Source organism: Macaca mulatta, chromosome 16 (assembly GCF_049350105.2).
Source record: "Macaca mulatta isolate MMU2019108-1 chromosome 16, T2T-MMU8v2.0, whole genome shotgun sequence".
NCBI classification, from domain to species: domain Eukaryota; kingdom Metazoa; phylum Chordata; class Mammalia; order Primates; family Cercopithecidae; genus Macaca; species Macaca mulatta.
In genome coordinates, this window is record NC_133421.1 from 20,817,063 (window position 1) to 20,837,505 (window position 20,443).

Genomic DNA, 20,443 nt, shown 5'->3' on the forward strand with positions numbered 1-20,443 from the left:
CCTCCCAAAGCGCTGAGATTACAGGTGTGAGCCACTGCTCCCAGCCTGCTCTCTTGAATGTTTCTCTTGAATATTGCTGGGTATAGAAATCTAAGTGAAGCCCAGTGTGGTGGCTCACATCTGCAATCCCAGCACTTTTATTTATATTTAAAACAGTTTATAATTTGAATAATTATATTTTTTATGTCTAAGATTTTACTCAGTTCTTTTTTCTCTCTCTTATTTTGAGACAGGGCCTCACTCTGTTGCCCAGGCTGGAGTACAGTGGTGTGATCTTGGCTCACTGCAACCTCCACCTCCCAGGCTCAAGCGATCCTCCCACTTCAGCCTCCCAAGTAGCTGGGACTACAAGTGTGTGCCACCCACACCCAGCTAATTTTTGTATTTTTTTGTAGAGACGGGGTCTTGCCATGTTGCCTAGGCTGATCTTGAACTCCTGACCTCAGGCAATCCACCAGCCTCAGCCTTCCAAAGTGTTGGGATTACAGGCCTGAGACACCATGCCCAGCCCCTTCGTTCTTTTTTATATCTGTTGATTCTTATTTCAAAACCTCCTGCCTTTGAACATTTTAAGAATGCTTATTTAAAATTTTTTTTCAGATTATCCTATTATTCCTACTTCACTGGGTATGAAATCTTTTGTGTGCTGGTTTTGTGACGTTTCTTTCCTGGTATCAGATTCAATATCTGTTTATGTCTTGAGTCATGGAACATATCTATACCTGTATTTTGTTGATTCTAAGACTCATAATTTTTCCATTTTAATGTCTTTAAAATTGGAATTCATCTTTCAATTGATGTCTTAAGATCTTATGTCACAGTTTAATTGTCAAACTGTTTTCGGCACATAATGACCTCACTGACATGATGAAATACAGTATTCGAGTTTACTCAGCAGTGTCAGATGGATGCCTGCCACCTGAGACCGTAGTTTTGACTGACTTCCTTATGGCTTTGTCCGTGCCCTTCTCTTTCGAGGGGGTTGTGTTCCTGTGCGTCGCATGTGTGCCCCGTCCATTTTTTTAGGGTTGCATCTGCTCAGGTCTTGTGAAATATCCTTGCTCTAGAACCAGTGTCTTAGTTCAGGGTTTCCTCACTGTGACTGTGCTCTGGCTTCAGGCCTCTGTCCTGTGCACAGTGACCCTTTTGCTAGTGGCTTGGGATAGGCAGCGCGCTTGTGCCATGACTGCAGGCCGGCGGGCAGGTTTTCTGGTCCTCGTTTACACAAGGATGGGGGACACCACTCTCCTGGCTCCTAAGTCCCTGCTCACTGGGACCTATGCTTTGACTCGCTCTCACCTTCTCACCATTCGTAGCCATCACAGTGCATGTAGCTCATTCTCTATTGTTCTTCATGTTGTTCTTCCCTCAAACCTTCACTTCCAAGTCTGCAGTTATGGGGTGAGGGCCGGCTCTTCTTCTTTCCTAGAGCAGACCATATTGCTTCCCGATAAGGTAAGTTGCCGATTGGCTCTTGGTGCCTTCTTTGCTTTTATGTTGCAGAAATTCTCGGTGTTTTTCAATGCCTGACTCCTCCCTTCTCCCCCTCCCCCTCCAGTCCTGAACCTCAGATGCAAAGCACTGAGTTTCTCATACTCACATTCATGGCATGCTGATGTCATCATTCCTTCCATTATCCCTGTCCCATTTTACCATTTTAGGGTATTTCTACCTTCATTTCAAAGTTTCCATTCTCCTCCCTCAAGGCACTCTCTCTGTGTTTATTTATATATATATATATATACACACTTTTTTTTGAGACAGGGTCTTGCTCTGTGGCCCAGGCTGGAGTGCAGTGGCACAATCTTGCTTCACTGAACTCTCCATATCCCAGGCTCAGGTGATTCTCCCACCTCAGTCTCCTGAGTGGCTAGGACTAGAGGTGTGCACCACCACAGCAGGATCATTTTTCTATTTTTAGTAGAGACAGGGTTTCACTATATTGCCCCGGCTGGTCTTGAACTCCTGGCCTCGATTGATCCTCCTGCCTAAGCCTCCCAAAGTGCTGGGATTACAGGCATGAGCCACCGTGCCCAGCCAGTGACATATATCTTTTAATATGCATCTTAAAAAAAATTTTTTTTGTCTGTATATATATGTTTATATTTACCTAATATAGTGTTATAGTTTAGACTTCTTTTCCCTCCCCTCCCCTCCTTTTCCCTCCTCTTTTCTTCAGATTCTTGCTCTGTTGCCCAGGATGGAGTGAGGTGGCGTGATCTCAGTTCAGTGCCACCTCCGCCTCCCAGGTTCAAGTGATTCTCCTGCCTCAGCCTCCAGAGTAGCTGGGATTACAGGCACCCACTACCATGTCTGGCTAATTTTTGTATTTTTAGTATAGATGGGGTTTCCCCATGGTGGCCAGGCTGGTCTTGAACTCCTGGCCTCAAGTGATCTGTCCGCCTCAGCCTCCCAAAGTACTGGGATTACAGGCGTGAGCCACCACACTTGGCTAGACTTCTTTCTTTTTTGTAAACCTTTTCACTTAGCACAGATGTTGGCAAACCCATGAACTTGCGGCCAGTTTTTTTAAATAAAGTGTTATTGAAACACAGCCATGTGTAATCACTTACATGTTGCCCATGGCTGTTCTTAGGCTGCTAGAGCAAAGTTGAGTGGTTGCCACAGAGACCATTTGGCCTGCAAAGTAGAAAATATTTACCATCTGACCCTTTACAGAAAAAGTTCATTAACCCCTGACTTTGCACATTGTTTTCTTTTTATATTTTTTCTAATTGTGGTAAAATATGCATAACACAAAATTTATCATTTTAACCATTCTTATGTGTATGGTCAGTGGCATGAAGTCCATTCACATTGTTGTAAAGCCATCACCATCTCCCACCTCTAGAACTTTTGCAGTTTGCAAAACTGAAACTATGTGCTCATTATACAACTCCCCATTCCTCCCTGCCCCTGAACCCCTGGCAGCCACCATTTTACTTTCTGTTCTTATGAGTTTAACTATTCTTGATTCATCATATAATTGAAGGTCATATGGTATTTGTCGTTTTGTTACCCACCCACTCAGCATAATGTTCTCAAGATTCATCCCTGTTTAACACATTTCAGAATTCCCTTCCTTTTTAAGGCTGAATTGTATTCCATTGTATGTATATACCACCTTTGTTTTATCCATTCATGCACTGATAGACACAAGGGTTGCTCCAACCTTTTGGCTTTTGTGAATAGTACTGCTTTGAACATGGGTGTTCAAATATCTCTTCAAGACCTTTCTTTTGATTCTTTGGAGCATATACTCAGAAGCGGAATTACTGGATCATATGGGGATTCTATTTTTAATTTTTTGAGGAATTATCATACTGTTTTTCCACATCAGCTGCACCATTCCCACCAACGGTGCACAAGGGGTCTAGTGCTCCACATCCTCACCAACAGTTGTTATTTTCTGGGTTTTTTGATAGTGGCCATCCTAATGGGTATGATGTGATGTCTCACTTTGGTTTTGATTTGCATTTCCTTCAGATTACTGATGTTGAGCATTTTTTCATATATTTGTTGACCATTTATATATCATCTTTGGAGAAATGTCTCTTCAAGTCTGTTGCCCTCCCTTTTTTAAACCAGGTTACTTCTTTTTTTTGTTGTTGAGTGTAGGAATTTTGTTGCTGATGTTGTTGTTGTTTTTGTTTTGAGATGGAGTCCCGCTCTGTTGCCTAGGCTGGAGTGCAGTAGCGCGATCTCGGTTCACTGCAACCTCCACCTCCCAGGTTCAGGTGATTCTCCTGTCTCAGCCTCCTGAGTAGCTGGGATCACAGGCGCCCACTACCATGCCTGGCTAATTTTTTGTATTTTTAGTAGAGACAGGACTTTACCATGTTGGCCAGGCTGGTCTTGAACTCCTGACCTCAGGTGATTCACCCGCCTTGGCCTCCCAAAGTGCTGGGATTACAGGCGTGAGCCACTGCGCCTGGCCATAGAAATTTTTTTATGTATTCTGGACATTATGATATCCAGATATCCTTATATGATTTGCAAATATTTTCTCCCATTCCATGGGTTGCCCTTTCACTCTGCTGATTGTGTCCTTTGATACACACAAGTTTTTTATTTTGATGTAGTCCAATTTATCTATGTTTACTTTTGTTGCCTGTGAGCACTATGTATTTTAAATATCCACATTGCTATATATACATCAATTTTGCTTTTAATCATAATGTACATCTATCATATTTTACTCCTCTAGTTCCGTGTTGTCTCCCACACCCCTCAACTAATGTCTGCCACAGTGAATATTTTTTTTTTTTTTTTTTTTGAGACGGAGTCTCGCTCTGTTGCCCAGGCTGGAGTGCAGTGGCCAGATCTCAGCTCACTGCAAGCTCCGCCTCCCGGGTTCCCGCCATTCTCCTGCCTCAGCCTCCCGAGTAGCTGGGACCACAGGCGCCGCCACCTCGCCCGGCTAATTTTTTGTGTTTTTAGTAGAGACGGGGTTTCGCCGTGTTAGCCAGGATGGTCTCGATCTCCTGACCTTGTGATCCGCCCGTCTCGGCCTCCCAAAGTGCTGGGATTACAGGCTTGAGCCACCGCGCCCGGCCTGCCACAGTGAATATTCTACATGTCTTTTTTTTTTTTTTTTTTTTTTGAGAGGAGTCTCACCCTGTTGCCCAGGCTGGAATGCAGTGGTGCGATCTCAGCTCACTGAAACCTCCGCCTCCCGAGTTCAAGCGATTCTCCTGCCTCAGCCTCCTGAGTAGCTGGGATTTACAGGCGTGTGCCACCACACCCGGCTAATTTTTTGTATCTTTAGTATAGACGGGGTTTCACCATGTTGGCCAGGCTGGTCTTGAACTCCTGACCTCGTGATCCACCACCTTGGCCTCCCAAAGTGCTGGGATTACAGGCGTGAGCCACCGCGCCTGGCTTTCTACATGTGTTTTTACAGAGGTCTACAAAAATCCCTCTGCCATTTATGCCTGGGAGTAGAATGTGTGGGTGAAAGGGCATCTACTGAGTCTTGCCAGCTTAGGGCCTGCCATCTCAACCCGTTTGGCATCTTTATACTTTGCTGGAGAACTGAGGTTGCACCTAGTCTCTGGCCATTTGCGGGGTACGGGTATGTGAAACAGAATTGTTGGTGCCAGAGACTGTTGAAAAGCAAACGCCTGTTTTCTTTCCTGTTCCCTAGGTTGGACAAGGGAGTGCTTCCAGGAGTGGGGCTCCTACATCTGCCTGGTTATTCCCAGTATGTTCATGGTGTGCATTGAGCGGTGGACCTTTGAGATCGGAAACTTCCTTGCAGGTTTGTCAGCAGTCCGGCCGAAAGCTGTCCTCAGCCCGGCCAGTCAGGTCTCCAGAGATTCCCAGGAAACTCCAGCTTTGCTGCTTTGTCCTGCCTCATTTCATTAGGCTCTCATGGAGGTTTTCAATATAGGTTTAAGCCCTCATCCCATCGTTAGCAGACTCAGGCTGGGTGGGGTTTTGGCTCTACTGCAGCACCCGTCATTTTGTAAGTGAGGAAAGGGAAGCTGCTGGTCAGAGGTTTGCCAGAGGTCACGAACTGAAGGAACAAAAGCCCGACCCCAGGCCTCATGAAGTAGCTTGTGCCTCAGCTGACTTTGGCCAGGCATCAAGCCAAATTGGTTTTTAATTTTTATTTATTTATTTTTTTGAGACAGAGACTCGCTCTGTCACCCAGGCTGGCGTACAGTGGCGCGATCTCGGCTCACTGCACCCTCTGCCTCCCTAGTTCAAGCGATTCTCCTGCCTTAGCCTCCCAAGTAGCTGAGACTATAGCCATGCACTACCATGCCTGGCTAATTTTTGTATTTTTGGTAGAGATGGGGTTTCACCATGTTGGCCAGGCTGGTCTGGAACTCCTGACCTCGAGTGATCCACCTGCCTTGGCCTCCCAAAGTGCTGGGATTATAGGCATGAGCCACCGCACCAGCCCAAGCCAAATTTCTTTTTTTTTTTTTTTTTTTTTGAGATGGAGTCTGGCTCTGTCGCCCAGGCTTGGAGTGCAGTGGCCGGATCTCAGCTCACTGCAAGCTCCGCCTCCCGGGTTTATGCCATTCTCCTGCCTCTGCCTCCCAAATTTCTAAGAGTTGTATGTACACAGGGCGACTGATTCAGCCCTGTTTTAGCCATGGCCTATGTTTCTGTTGGAACCGTAATCGTTTTTGCCGTAGATATTTACCTTAGCCATTTTGTTATTAGTGAAGTAACAAACAGTCGATGCAGAGGGTGACAGTGACAACGTTGCCATTTCTATGGACACTCGCACACATCAACAGTCCCATCAGCTATCTGTAGAGTTCTGCAGCCTCCGCCTCCCCTCCCACCATGTGACCCCATGTCTCTCTAGGGGGTGACTTGCAACTCTTACAGCCTCACTTTCTTTTGCTTTTTGGGGGTGGGGTAGGGTCTCAGTCCATCACCCAAGCTGGAGTGCAGTGGTGCCATCAGGGCTCACTACAGCCTCGATCTTCTGGGCTCAAGTGATCCTCCGGCCTCAGCCTCCTGAGTAGCTGGGACTACAGGAGTGTGCCACCATGCCCAACTAATTTTTTGGGATTTTTTTTTTTTTTTTTTTTGTAGAGATGGGGTTCTCACTATGTTGCTCAGGCTGGTCTCAAACTCCTGGGCTCAGGTGATCCTGCCACCTCAGCCCCCCAAAGTACTGGGATTACAGGTGTGAGCCACTGCACCTGGCCATTCTTTTTTCTACTTTGAACCTAATGTTTTGTTCCCTAGTGGAGTAGGGATTTGTAGAATGAACCTGTGTTACATCTGAGCTGCCTGAGATCATGGTCATGGCAACTGCTCAGGGCAGGATGTCTGGGCTTCTCAGCACACGTGGTGAATTCTGCCACCAAGTTATGCTTCTTGAAGGCATTCTTAGGTTCTCTTAAAATAAGTTCTAGTTTCATAAGGAAAATGTTTATATACTTTTTGAAATGTGTTTTGTGTGTGCTGACGTTTCAGGACTGATTGACGTGACGGAGCTCGGTGCCCAGGGCATCATCTATGAGCTGGCATTGGTGGCCTACATGGTAAGAACTCGGGTGAGACTCGGGACAGGACCTGGCACCTTCTCTGCTTAAACCTGCTGTGCCACTGTCATTGCATTCACTCAGCAGATGTGCACCATGGGAAGGGAGGAACCAGGCAGCACAAGCGAGAGAGGACAGTGCAGTGGGGACAGCATAGACGGGGCCAGACACATGGAGCTGTCCTGGCCACGTCGTTCCCCAACTGTGTGACCTGGGCTTGTTACTTAACCTTTCCAAGCTTTAGTTTCCTCATATACAAAATGGGGAGGGGGGGGAAACAACCTAGGTTGCAGGTGAAGACTGAATGAGAATGCATATGCAACACTCACCACGACGCCTGGCACATATGTTCGCCCGACGTGGAGTTGGTGCTAGGATGCAGTGGGGTGTGAGATGGGGTCAGCTCCTGCCCTCTGTGGCTCATGGCCCAATAGGGAGACAGAGATGAAGCAAGTACATGGATGAGTGAGAGCATCGTAAATGTATGTGATAGGTAACATTTAAAAGCAAAAGCAGGGCCAGGTGCGGTGGCTCACACCTGTAATCCCAGCGCTTTGGGAGGCTGAGGAGGGCAGATCACCTGAGGTCAGGAGTTCAAGACCAGCTGGACCAACATGGTGAAACCCTGTCTCTATTAAAATACAAAAATTAGCTGGGTGTGGTGGTGCGCGCCTGTAATCCCAGCTACTCAGGAGTCTGGGCAGGAGAAGTGCTTGAACCTGGGAAGTGGAGGTTGCAGTGAGCTGAGATTGCGCCACTGCCCTCCAACCTGGGCGACAAAAGTGAAACTCCATCTCAAAACAAAAACAAAAACAAAGCAAAAGTAGGACTGAGATGCATGAAAACCGAGATGACACCTTTTTGGCTTGGGTAGTCAGGAACGGTCTTTCTTTATTGCTGTTTAAGCTGAGACTTGAAGGATGAGAGGAGCCAGCTTGGGAGTCTGTGCGCAGGAACCAACTGCTCAGCCTGGGCCAAGGCTCTGCAATGGGTCCAAGCACCTGGCGTGGAAGAGGTGAAGGGTTAGTGAGGAGAGGAGGGTAGAGGGAGGCTGGAGGCAGCATGCAGGGCCTGTAGGCTCCAGAAGGAAACAGCCATTCTTGGTGCCACGTAGAAGTGGGCTTAGAGGGGCACAGGTGTGGGTGGGAGTTGGGATGGCGAAGAAGGCTGTTGGAATCGTCCAGGGGAACAAGCAGGAGGCTGCTGGTGGGGGAGGAGAGAAGGGGGTGGATCAGTTATGTGTAGAGGCAGAATCGACAGGTTATGATCAGGGTTTGGTTGTGGAATGCAAGACAGTGAAGGAGAAGGGTCACAGACTGCAGAGTTTCTGGCTTGAGCAACTGTAGCAGTAATACCTGTTTGCCTTTTGATGCTTTTTGAATGTCCCAACCCAGTGCAGATATCCCCTTTGTTTTGTTTGTTTCTTGTTTGTTTTGTTTTTAAAAGGTCAACTGAGGCCATCTCAGCAGTGGAATTATGGGCCATTTGTGTGTGTGTGTGTGTGTGTATGTATATGTACACATATATATGCGTATATATACTATTATTGACTGTACAACAAAACCTGATCCATACGAATATTGATCCGTACTAGAAATTCTTAATATTGCATAGTGCATATATTCGTTCATTGGACATGGCACATTTCAGTCAAGAAATCTCTTGTCAACATGGATATCCCTGCCAGGTTTTGGTCTCTTAATCTACCAGCCTCCGAGAAATCATCATCCCGCTGGGGAGTGCTACCCTCCTCATTCCAGGCCCATAACACTTGGGGGCGACTGTCCTGAAACTATACCTGGCATCTGGTTCTTACTTCAGGGCCATAAAACTAAGATCACCCACATGTTCCCCTTAAACAAGACATCTCGATGGACTAATGACTACCACCCTATTAACCAGTCACGGGAGCGCTGTCTTGCATTTCGTATTTTTAACTTTGGGGGATGCTGTCACTCACCATTGCGTAAGGCCTAGTCCCCTCCGAATCCGCCATAGATGAACTTGGATTTGATTCCTGCTAAATCAATTGTAGAAGCTGAGCTTATATTGAATATTCCAGGCTGGCATAATAAGCATAAGGTATCAATTAATTCATGCTTGAAAGACATAACAATTAATCAATAGGCACGTATGCTCACGCATGTCCGCTCACTTTCAAGAATGATTTCCATTAAATCCGCAAAAACAAGAGACTAAAATGCAACCCAGTCAGAGCCCAGAAATCATATTTTAACCATGAATACCCCAACAGCCGCCCCTCGATGGATGTCATTTTCCTAAAAATCTTAAGATCCTCCTACTAAATTAAGCCTCCATTTTATATAACAAATACAATCACTAAATTTCCACCCTAATACTGATATAATACCTTGAGCGTACCCCTCTGAAAGTGCTACCCCATACACCATACCCTAAATCAATTATGTCCGAATTATGAGTGGTCCTCTCAGCCAAACCTCTGCTAACTCAACTTTAAAGACCCTGAATTCCCAGAACTGTAAACGACTATTTATACTTACTTCTTTCCTTCTCATATTTTAATTTTACATAAGTATTTATGCAGTTAATGTAGCTTAATTATTCAAAGCAAGACACTGAAAATGTCTAGATGGGCCTGCACAACCCCATAAACAGATAGGTTTGGTCCTGGCCTTTCTATTAGCTTTTAGTAAGATTATACATGCAAGCACCCACGCCCCCATGAAAAATGCCTTCTAGATCACCCAGATCAAAAGAAGCAGGTATCAAGCACGCATAAATGCAGCTCAAAACACTTTGCTCAACCACACTCCCATGGGAAACAGCAATGATAAATCATTATTAATAAGTGAAAGTTTATGCTGATATCTAGGGTTGGTCAATTTCGTGCCAGCCACCGTGGCCATACGATTAACCCAAGTTAATAGAACTCTGCGTAAAGAGTGTTTAAGGTCTGGCCTCAATAAAGCTAAACTCCATCTAAGTTGTAACAAACTCCAGCTGAAATAAAATATACTAGGAAAGTGGCTTTAATACCCTGAAGATACAATAGCTAAGACCCATGCTGGGATTAGATACCCCACTATGCTTAGCCCTAAACTCTAATTAATAGTTACATTAACAAAACCATTCGCCAGAATACTACAAGCAACAGCTTAAAACTCAAAGGACTTGGTGGTGCTTCATATCCCTCTAGAGGAGCCTGTTCTATAATCTATAAACCCCGATACACCTCACCACTTCTTGCCCCCGGCCTGTATACCGCCATCTTCAGCAAACCCTAAAAAGGTTGTAGAGTAGGCCGGGTGCAGTGGCTCACGCCTGTAATCCCAGCACTTTGGGAGGCCGAGACAGGCGGATCACGAGGTCAGGAGACCGACACCATCCTGAGTAACATGGTGAAACCCCGTCTCTACTAAAAATACAAAAAATTAGCTAGGCGTGCTGGGGCAAGGTGGCGGGTGCCTATAGTCCCAGCTACTAGGGAGGCCAAGGCAGGAGAATGGCGTGAACCCAGGAGGCGGAGCTTGCAGTGAGCCAAGATCACACCACTGCACTCCGGCCTGGGTGACAGAGCGAGACGCCATCTCAAAAAAAAAAAAAAAAAAAAAAAAGTTTAACTGTTAATCTAAAGAGGGATAGCTCTTTAAACCATAGGAAACAGCCTTCCAACAGAGAGTAAAAAATATTACCACCACAGTTAGCCCAAAAGCAGCCACCAATTAAGAAAGCATTCAAGCTCAACATCTATCTATCTTAAATTCTTTTTTTTTTTTTTTTTCTTTTTCTTTTTGTTGAGACAGAGTCTTGCTTTGTCGCCCAGACTGGAGTGCAGTGGCCGGATCTCAGCTCACTGCAAGCTCCGCCTCCCGGGTTCACGCCATTCTCCTGCCTCAGCCTCCCTAGTAGCTGGGACTACAGACGCCCACCACCTCGCCCGGCTAGGTTTTTGTATTTTTTAGTAGAGACGGGGTTTCACCGTGTTAGCCAGGATGGTCTCGATCTCCTGACCTTGTGATCCGCCCGTCTCGGCCTCCCAAAGTGCTGGGATTACAGGCTTGAGCCACCGCGCCTGGCCTATCTATCTTAAATTCTAATCACTCTACTGAACTCCTAACATCACATTGGACTAATCTATTACTTAATGGAAGCAATAATGTTAATGTAAGTAACATGAAGATATTCTCCATTGCATAAGCTTACATCAGATCGGAATAACCCATTGAAAGCCTAATATTAATAAGCACCCTATTATTTATACTGTTAATCCAACACAGGTATGCTCTAAGGAAAGATTACAAAAAGTAAAAGGAACTCGGCAAATCTTACCCTGCCTGTTTACCAAAAACATCACCTCTAGTATTACCAGTATTAGAGGCACTGCCTGCTCCGTGACATACGTTCAACAGCTGCGGTATCCTGACCATGCAAAGGCAGCATAATCACTTGTTCCCTAAATAGGGACTTGTATGAATGGCTACATGAGGGTTCAGCTGTCTATTACTTTTTTTTTTTTTTTTTTTTTGATTACAGGCGTGAGCCACTGTGCCCGGCCAACTGTCTCTTACTTTTAATCAGTGAAATTGACTTATCCGTGAAGAGGTGGATATAAGAGAAGACCCTATGAAGTTTTAATTTATTAATGCAAATAAAAATTCAAAAAAAGCCTACAGACCCTAGCCTACTATCCCTGCATTAAAAATTTTGGTTGGGGTGACCTCGGAGCATAATCCAACCTCCGAACAACCTAAACTAAGACTGCGCTAGTCTAAGCGAGTTAATACACATTGACCCAATAATTTGATCAACCAAATAAGTTACCCTAGGGATAACAGCACAATCCTAATCTAGAGTTCATATTGACAATAGGATTTACGACCTTGATGTTGGATCAGGACATGCTAATAATGGTGTAGCCGCTATTAAGGGTTCGTTTGTTTTATGATTAAAATCCTACATGATCTGAGTTCAGATTGGAGTAATCCAAGTCAGTTTCTGTCTATTTAACATTTCTCCTATTACAAAAGGATAAGAGAAATAGGGCCCACTTCATAAAGCACCCTCACCCCATAGATGATGTTATCTCAGTCAAACAGATCATCACACACCCAACCCAACAACAGGGTTTGTTAAGATGGCAGAGTCCAGCAATTGCATAAAACTTAAAACTTTATTATCAGAGGTTCAAGTCCTCTTCTTAACAACGGGCCTATAATTCACCTTCTCCTACTCATCATTCCTACTCTAATCGCTATAGCATTCCTTACACTCATTGAACGGAAAATCTCAGGCTATATACAACTATGCAAAGGACCTAACCTTGTAGGTCCCTACGGACTGCTTCAACCACTCCCTGACGCAATAAAACTTTTCACCAAAGAACCCTTATGGCCCTCAACATCTGCTATTACCCTTTATGTTACTGCTCCAACCCTGGCCCTTTCTATCGCTGTCCTCTTGTGAACTCCCCTCCCTATACCAGATACTCTAATTAATTTTAATATAAGCCTCCTATTTATACTAGCCACATCAAGCCTAACCGTCTATTCTATGATCAGGATGAGTATCTAATTCAAATTATGCACTGATTGGTGCATTACGAGCTGTGGCCCAGACAATTTCATATGAGGTCACCCTAGCCATCATCCTGCTGTTAGTTCTACTTAAGTGGCTCATTTAACTTATATGCACTCATCACAATGCAAGAATTCCTCTGACTGCTCCTACCATCATGCCCCCAGCCAGAATATAATTTATCTCCACAGTAGCAGACACTAACCGAGCCCCTTTTAATCTAACAGAAGGAGACTCAGAGTTAGTCTCAGGCTTCAACATTGAATATGCCGCAGGTTCATTTGCCCTCTTCTTTATAGCAGAATACATGAATATTATCGTAATAAATGCCCTAACTACTACTATTTTCCTAGGAGCACTACACACTATATATTCATTCACCAGAACTCTATATCACAAATTTCATTACCAAGACCCTCCTTCTAACCACCGTTTTTATGAATTCGAACAGCATACCCCCGATTCCACTATGACCAACTCACATATCTTCTATGAAAAAACTTCCTACCACTTAAACTAGCATTCTGCATATGTTATATCTCAATGCCTGTCCTAATTTCCAGCGTTCCACCTCAAACATAGAACATATGTCTGACAAAAGAATTACTTTGATAGAGTAAACAATAGAGGTTAAAATCCTCTTATTTCTAGAACGATAGGAATTGAACCTACCCCTGAGAATCCAAAATTCTCCATGCTATCTATTACACCACATCTTAAAGTAAGGTCAGCTAAATAAGCCATCGGGCCCATACCCCGAAAATGTTGGTCATACCCTTCCCGTGCCAATTAATCCATTAGCTCAACTTATTATCTACCCTACTATTTTCAGAGAAACTCTTATCACAATGCTGGGCTCACACTGATTTCTCATCTGAATAGGCCGAGAAATAAACATACTAGCTTTTACCCCAATCTTAATTAAAAAAAATAAATCCCCGCTCTACAGAAGCAGCCACCAAATACTTCCTTACACAAACAACCACATCTATAATTCTCATGATGGGTATCCTTTCCAATAACCTGTCCTCCGGACAATGAAAAAGAATAAACACTAGTAATCAATTTTCATCCTTAACAATAATAATGGCCCTAGTAATAAAACTAGGAATAGCCCCCTTTCACTTCTAGGTCTCAGCGGTAACCCAAGAAACCTCTCTAATGTCTGGCATACTTCTCACATGACAAAAACTAGCGCCTATCTTGATTATGTTTCAAATTTTCCCCATCAATAAACATGAACACCCTCCTATCTATCACAATCTTATCCATTATAGTGGGCAGTTGAAGAGAACTTAGACACAACTGAGTAAAATCCTAGCCTACTCCTCAATTACTCACATAGGTTGAATAATAGCAGTACTAATTTATGACCCCCAAATTACCATTCTAAACCTGATTATTGACTTCACTTTAACAACTACTGCATTTCTAGCGCTCAACCTGAGTATAAGCACTACAGTTCTTTCACGATCTCATGCCTGAAACAAATTAACATGATTAACACCTATAATTCCACTAATTCTACTATCCCTAGGAGGTTTACCCTCATTAACAGGATTTTTACTTAAATAAGTCATTATTCAAGAATTTACAAAAAGCAATAGTCTTATTACCCCCATCATTATAGCTACCATAACCCTACTCAGCCTGTACGTTTACATATGCCTAATTTATTCCATCTCAGTGACAATATTCTCCACATCTAATAACATGAAAATAAAATGACAATTCGAAAACACAAAACCCGTACTACTACTCCCCCCACTTACCATTTCTTCTACCCTCCTCTTACCCATCTCTCCATTAATACTTAGAAATTTAGAATTTCCACCACTTTAATGAAGCTAAGCCCTGGCTAGGCTGGTGGAATTCAAACCCACGAAAATTTAGTTAACATCTGAACACCCTAATCAATTGGCTTCAATCTACCTCTCCCACCGCTGAGGGGAGAAAGGTGGCAGAAGCCACGGCAGGATTGAAGCTGCTCCTTTCAATTTGTTAATTCAACATGAGAAATCACTTCAGGGTTGGTAAAAAGAGGCCTTGACCTCTGTCTTTAGATTTACAGTCTCATGCTTACTCAGCCATTTTACCTTTTTCCCACTTAGGTTCATCAGTCGTTGATTGTTTTCAACTAACCACAAAGATATCGGAACACTATACCTGCTATTAGGCGCAGGAGTGGGGATAGTGGGCACCGCCTTAAGCCTTCTAATTCGAGCAGAATTAGGCCAACCAGGAACTCGGCTAGGAGATGATCAGATCTACAACGTTATTGTTACCACCCACGCAGTCGTCATAATATTCTTTATGGTAATACGAATCATAATCGGAGGTTTCGGCAACTGGCTAGTCCCTCTAATAATTGGTGCACCCGATATGGCATTTCTCCGGATAAATAATATGAGCTTCTAGGCCGGGCGCGGTGGCTCAAGCCTGTAATCCCAGCACTTTGGGAGGCCGAGACGGGCGGATCACGAGGTCAGGAGATCGAGATCATCCTGGCTGACACGGTGAAACCCCGTCTCTACTAAAAAAGACAAAAAACTAGCCGGGCGAGGTGGCGGGCGCCTGTAGTCCCAGCTACTCGGGAGGCTGAGGCAGGAGAATGGCGTGAACCCAGGAGGCGGAGCTTGCAGTGAGCTGAGATCCGGCCACTGCACGCCAGCCTGGGCGACAGAGCGAGACTCTGTCTCAAAAAAAAAATAAATAAATAAAAAATAAATAAATAAATAATATGAGCTTCTGACTTCTCCCCATCTCTTTCCTACTCTTACTTGCATCCTCAACAGCAGAAGCCGGTGCTGGAACTGGCTGAACAGTTGATCTCCTTTTAGCAGGAAACCTAACACGTGCAGGAGACTCTGTAGATCTAACCGTCATCTCATTCCACTTGGCAGGTGTTTCTTCTGTTTTAGGGGCCATTAATAGTAGATGTATGATAGTTAATTAAGGAATTTTCAGTATGTGCTTATATGTATGTGGACGACATACATATAATAGCCAGCCACCATGCCTGGCTAACTTGTGTATTTTTTTGTAGAGATGGGTTTCACCATGTTGCCCAGGCTGGTCTTGAACTCCTGAGCTCAAGTGATCCTCCCACTTCAGCCTCCCAAAGTGCTGGGATTACAGGCATGAGCCACTGCACTTGGCTTCCTTAACATTTTTTTTTTTTTTTTTTTTTTTTTGAGACAGAGTCTTGCTCTGTCTCCCAGGCTGGACTGCAGTGGTGTGATTTGGCTCACTGCAGTCTCTGCCTCCTGGGCTCAAGCAATTCTGCTTCAGCCTCCCAAGTAGTTTGGATTACAGGCGCCTGCCACCACGCCCAGCTAAGTTTTGTATATTTAGTAGAGATAGGGTTTTGCCATGTTGGCTAGACTGGTCTCAAACTCCTGACATCAGATGATCCACCTGCCTCGGCTTCCCAAAGTGCTGGGATTAAAGGCATGAGCCACCGTGCCTTGCCTCCTTAATCTTTTTTTTTTTTTTTTTTTTTTTTTTTGAGATGGAGTTTCGCTCTTGTTGCCCAGGCTGGAGTGCAATGGTGTGATCTCAGTTCACCGCAACTTCTACCTTCCGGGTTCAAGCAATTCTCCTGCGTCAGCCTCCCGAGTAGCTGGGATTACAAGCATGCACCACCACGCCTGGCTAATTTTGTATTTTTAGCAGAGACAGGGTTTCTCCATGTTGGTCAAGCTGGTCTCAAACTCCCGACCTCAGGCGATTCGCCCACTTCAACCTCCCAAAGTGCTGGGATTACAGGGGTGAGCCACCGCGCCCGGCCTCCTCCTTAATCATTTTTAAGTGTACAGTTCAGTAGTGGTAACTGTATTCACATTGTTGTGCAACCAGTCTCCAGAACTTTTCATCTTGCAAAACTGAAATCGTGTACTCATTAAACAACTCTCATCTTCCTTCCCCAGACCCTGGTAACCACCTTCTACTTTCTGTTTCTTGTCACAGTCTGTTTTGTTAGAGACAGTGAGGCAACAATTCTTCATTATTCCCTAACACTAACAGCAACACCACTAACAGCTAAACAAGCCCTGTTAGTGGTGAGCTTACAGTAAAAATTATAAAATGTAAAGAAGTAATCCACCATGAACAAGAGTTAACACATACAACTAACAGGAAAATTAAAGTTCAGAATTTGCAATAATGGTATCATAATCAGAAAGAGAATAGAAAATTATGTTTAAAATCATTAGACATAAAGGCTGGGCATGATGGCTCACGCCTGTAATCCCAGCAGTTTGGGAGGCTGAGGTGGGTGGATCACGAGGTCAGGAGTTCGAGACCAGCCTGACCAATATGAAACCCCATTTCTACTAAAAAATACAAAAATTAGCCAGGCATGGTGGCAAGCGCCTGTAATCCCAGCTACCTGGGAGGCTGAGACAGGAGAATCCCTTGAACCCCGGAGATGGAGGTTGCAGCGAGCTGAGATCATGCCATTGCATTCCAGCCTGGGCAACAAAAGCAAAACTCATCTCAAAAAAAAAAAAAATCATTAGACATAAAAGAAGGAATTGAAACCAAAAGAACAATATTGGAAAAAGGACCACAGAGAACCCAGAAGTAAAAAATATATCCATTGACATCTAATACTTGGTAGACTAAACTACAGATTAGTTATAACCAAAAGAGTAAATAATGAACTTGAAGATAGATTTGTGGAAATTCCCCAGAATAAAAGATATGTAAAGAGATGGAATGTATGCAAGATCTAGGTGTTTTCTTGTTGTGTGTTTTTTTTTTTTTTTTTTTGAGACAGAGTTTCACTCTGTCGTCTAGGCTGGAGTGCAGTGGCGCAATCTCGGCTCACTGCAACTTCCGCCTCCCAGGATTAAGCAATTCTCCTGCCTCAGCCTCCTGAGTAGCTGAGATTACAGGCACCTGCCACCACTCCCAGCTAATTTTTGTATTTTTAATAGAGATGAAGTTTCACCATGTTGGCCAGGTTGGTCTCGAACGCCTGACCTCAGGTGGTCACCCGCCGCAGCCTCCCAAAGTGCTGAGACTACAGGCATGAGTCACTGCACCCGACCTAGGTCATTATTTATCTGATAGAAATTCCAAGGAAAAGAGTAGGAAACTGGTGGAGATGTAGTATTCAGATATTTGACAAAAGACACTTGAAGTAAGGGATGAATCTTAATATTCACAGATCTAATGAGCATTGTACTGGAGATTCTATCCTGGGTGATGAGACAAGAAAAAGAAAGAAAAGACATCCAGCTTGTAAGGGAAGAAGTTAATCTATCCTATTTGAGTGTGACATGATCGTTCATTTATAAAACCCTAAGGAATCCATACATACTTACACAAAACTAAAACTATTAGAGCTAATAAATGAGTTCAGCAGGGTTGTAAGATACAAGATCAATACACAAAAATCAGTTGAATTTCTATCCACTAGCAATAGACAACCTGAAAATGAAATTAAGAAAACACTTCCATTCACAAAAGTACCAAAAAGAATAAAATACTTAGGAATAAATTCAATCAAAGGAATGCAAGACTTGTCAGTATTAAAAGACATTAAAAACATAAATAAAAATTTCCCATGGTAATGGACTGGAAGCCTTAAAATTGTTAAATATACCCTAAATTGATCTACAGAGATTCAGGGCAAGCCCTATCAAACTTTAAATAGGCCCCCTTCTTGCGGATTGGAAAATACATCCTAAAACTTATATGGAGATGCAAGGGACCCAGGATAGTCGGAACAATCTTGTGAAAGAAGAAAGTTGGAGGATTCACACATCAACAACAACAATAAAAACCAGAAGACAGTGAAATAATATCATCAAAATGCTGAGAGAATAATGTTACTCCTCATCCAGCTACACTATTGTTCTCAAAAGCGGGCAAATTAAAAGACATTTTCCAGCAAATACTGAGAGGCATCACCATTTATTTATAGAGCATTCATGGAAAAAAAAAAAAAAAAAACCACTGATGTCCAAATAATGGCAACAAAATTGGTAAATATGGATATATTGAAACTTGCTTTGAATTTAAATTTTAAAAAATAATAGGATAATTCACACAGTACAAAAATAAAGTAGAAATAAAATATGTACAGCAATAAAAGGTAAGATTGGGAGAAGGTTCTCTTAGTTAAAGCCATCTAGATATTATCAGGGAAGAGGGTAGGATATAGTGATTGACAAAGTTTTTAAGTTATGTATGCATGTTGCCATTTTAAGGGAATAACCAAAAGGGAAGAAATATAATACATAATTTATAAATCAGTAGAAATCAAAAGGAAACTAAGAAAACAATCTAACATAAAGCAGTGAAAATGAAGATAAAAAGTAAAAAGAAGGCATTATAATAATACAAAATAAGACAGTAGAATTGAATCTCAAATATGTATAATCACACTAAAGGAAAATACACACAATTTCCCAAAGATAGACTCTCAAATCTCCCCGCCCTCACTTCCAATCTCTTTGCAGTGTTTGTTTTTGTCTCAGCTGTGTTCTGTTTTTTTACTTAACATTACCACACAAACATGTTTCTTATGTTTATAAAGGCACTTCCTGAAAATAATGTTAAAATCCAATTGTCTCTGTATAATCAGTACCTGATTGACACACTGTTCACCTAATTACTTCATTGTCATTGGACTTTTCATGTGTCTAGTTTTTCACTATCACCTATAATTGATTCACTGAATATCTTTACACAGAATTTGATCCTTGAGACTAGAATCCTAAATCAGAAACAAGTATTTCAAAAAATCTTTGCTAGCTCAGTATATGAAAAATGGGTACTTAATTTCAATTTTTTTTATTAGTGAGGTTGACTATATTTGACTAGTTTTTCTTTTAATTATCTTTTATCTGTTTATATCTGTTGCCTGTTTATCAGTCTGGGGTTTATTTTTCTTTTCAATTTATATGAGTTCTTTATAACTAGAAGTTTATTAGTTTTCTATCAGTTGTGACTGTGACAAATTTTTCCATTTTATTTTAAAATTTTATGTATTCTTAAAAATGTTTTATTATAAAAGTTCTGTTCTTTGATACAGAACTTAACTGTATCAAAGCTCAAGTGTATTTAAAATAGTACAAGAATATGTAGTACCCAACAAAGTAAAATCACAATGTCTGGCATACAATTAATAATTACCAGGCATACAAAGAAACAACAAACTAAGATCCATAATAAAGAGAAACATCAATCAATAGAAACTGACCCAGAAATGAACAGATAGAATTACTACTCAGGAATATTAAATGGTTTCTATAATTTTGTTTAATCTTTAAGAAAACAGAGAATAACATGGAGTATGTTAAAGTGAGACATCAAATTTACAAAAAGAAAACCAAATTGAATTGCCAGAGATGAAACAAAAAGTCTGAGATGAAAATACATTGGTTGACATTAACAGCAGATTAGACACTGTAGAAGAAAAGATTAGTGAATTTAAAGATACAGCAATGGTAAACATCCTAAATAAAATGTAGAGAGAAAAAAGACTGAAAAAAATGAAAATGAGCAATCTGTGAGTGGCCTAAAAAGCATATAATCGTAGTTCCCAAAGCAGAGGAGAGAGAAGAGGGGCAGAATAATTTTTTTAAAAGAAATAATGACAAAAAACTTTCCACATTTAATAAAATCTTCATATTAAAGGGGTCTAAAAGGGTATTTGATGTAATCACCAATCTGACCTTGGGATTCCTCCAGAACATCCTTGCCAGGCTGTCCAGTTTATACTTAATTACCTCACTGATGAGGAACTTGCTACCTCCCAATGCAGCTTTGATTCTCAGAACACTTTTCTTTTGAACTGAAACCTACCTTTCCTACCCATAACTTTCACCCACTGATACCAGCTGTTGGGCTTATGATCCTGT

The 20,443-nt window shown here is 42.6% G+C and overlaps 1 protein-coding gene across 2 annotated transcripts in view; it reads left to right on the plus strand.

The window, feature by feature from the left end:
* Positions 1–14,847, plus strand: part of LOC114673075 (multidrug and toxin extrusion protein 2-like) — a 35,423-nt gene extending 20,576 nt beyond the window's left edge. For both annotated transcript variants that reach the window (XM_028836111.2, XM_077970527.1), the window contains exons 8-10: positions 5,147–5,260; positions 6,946–7,013; positions 14,681–14,847. In XM_028836111.2, the coding sequence (XP_028691944.2) occupies positions 5,147–5,260; positions 6,946–7,013; positions 14,681–14,710 (212 nt within the window). In that variant the 3' untranslated portion in view covers positions 14,711–14,847. The remainder of the gene's footprint in view (positions 1–5,146; positions 5,261–6,945; positions 7,014–14,680) is intronic.
* Positions 14,848–20,443: the final 5,596 nt, after the last annotated feature.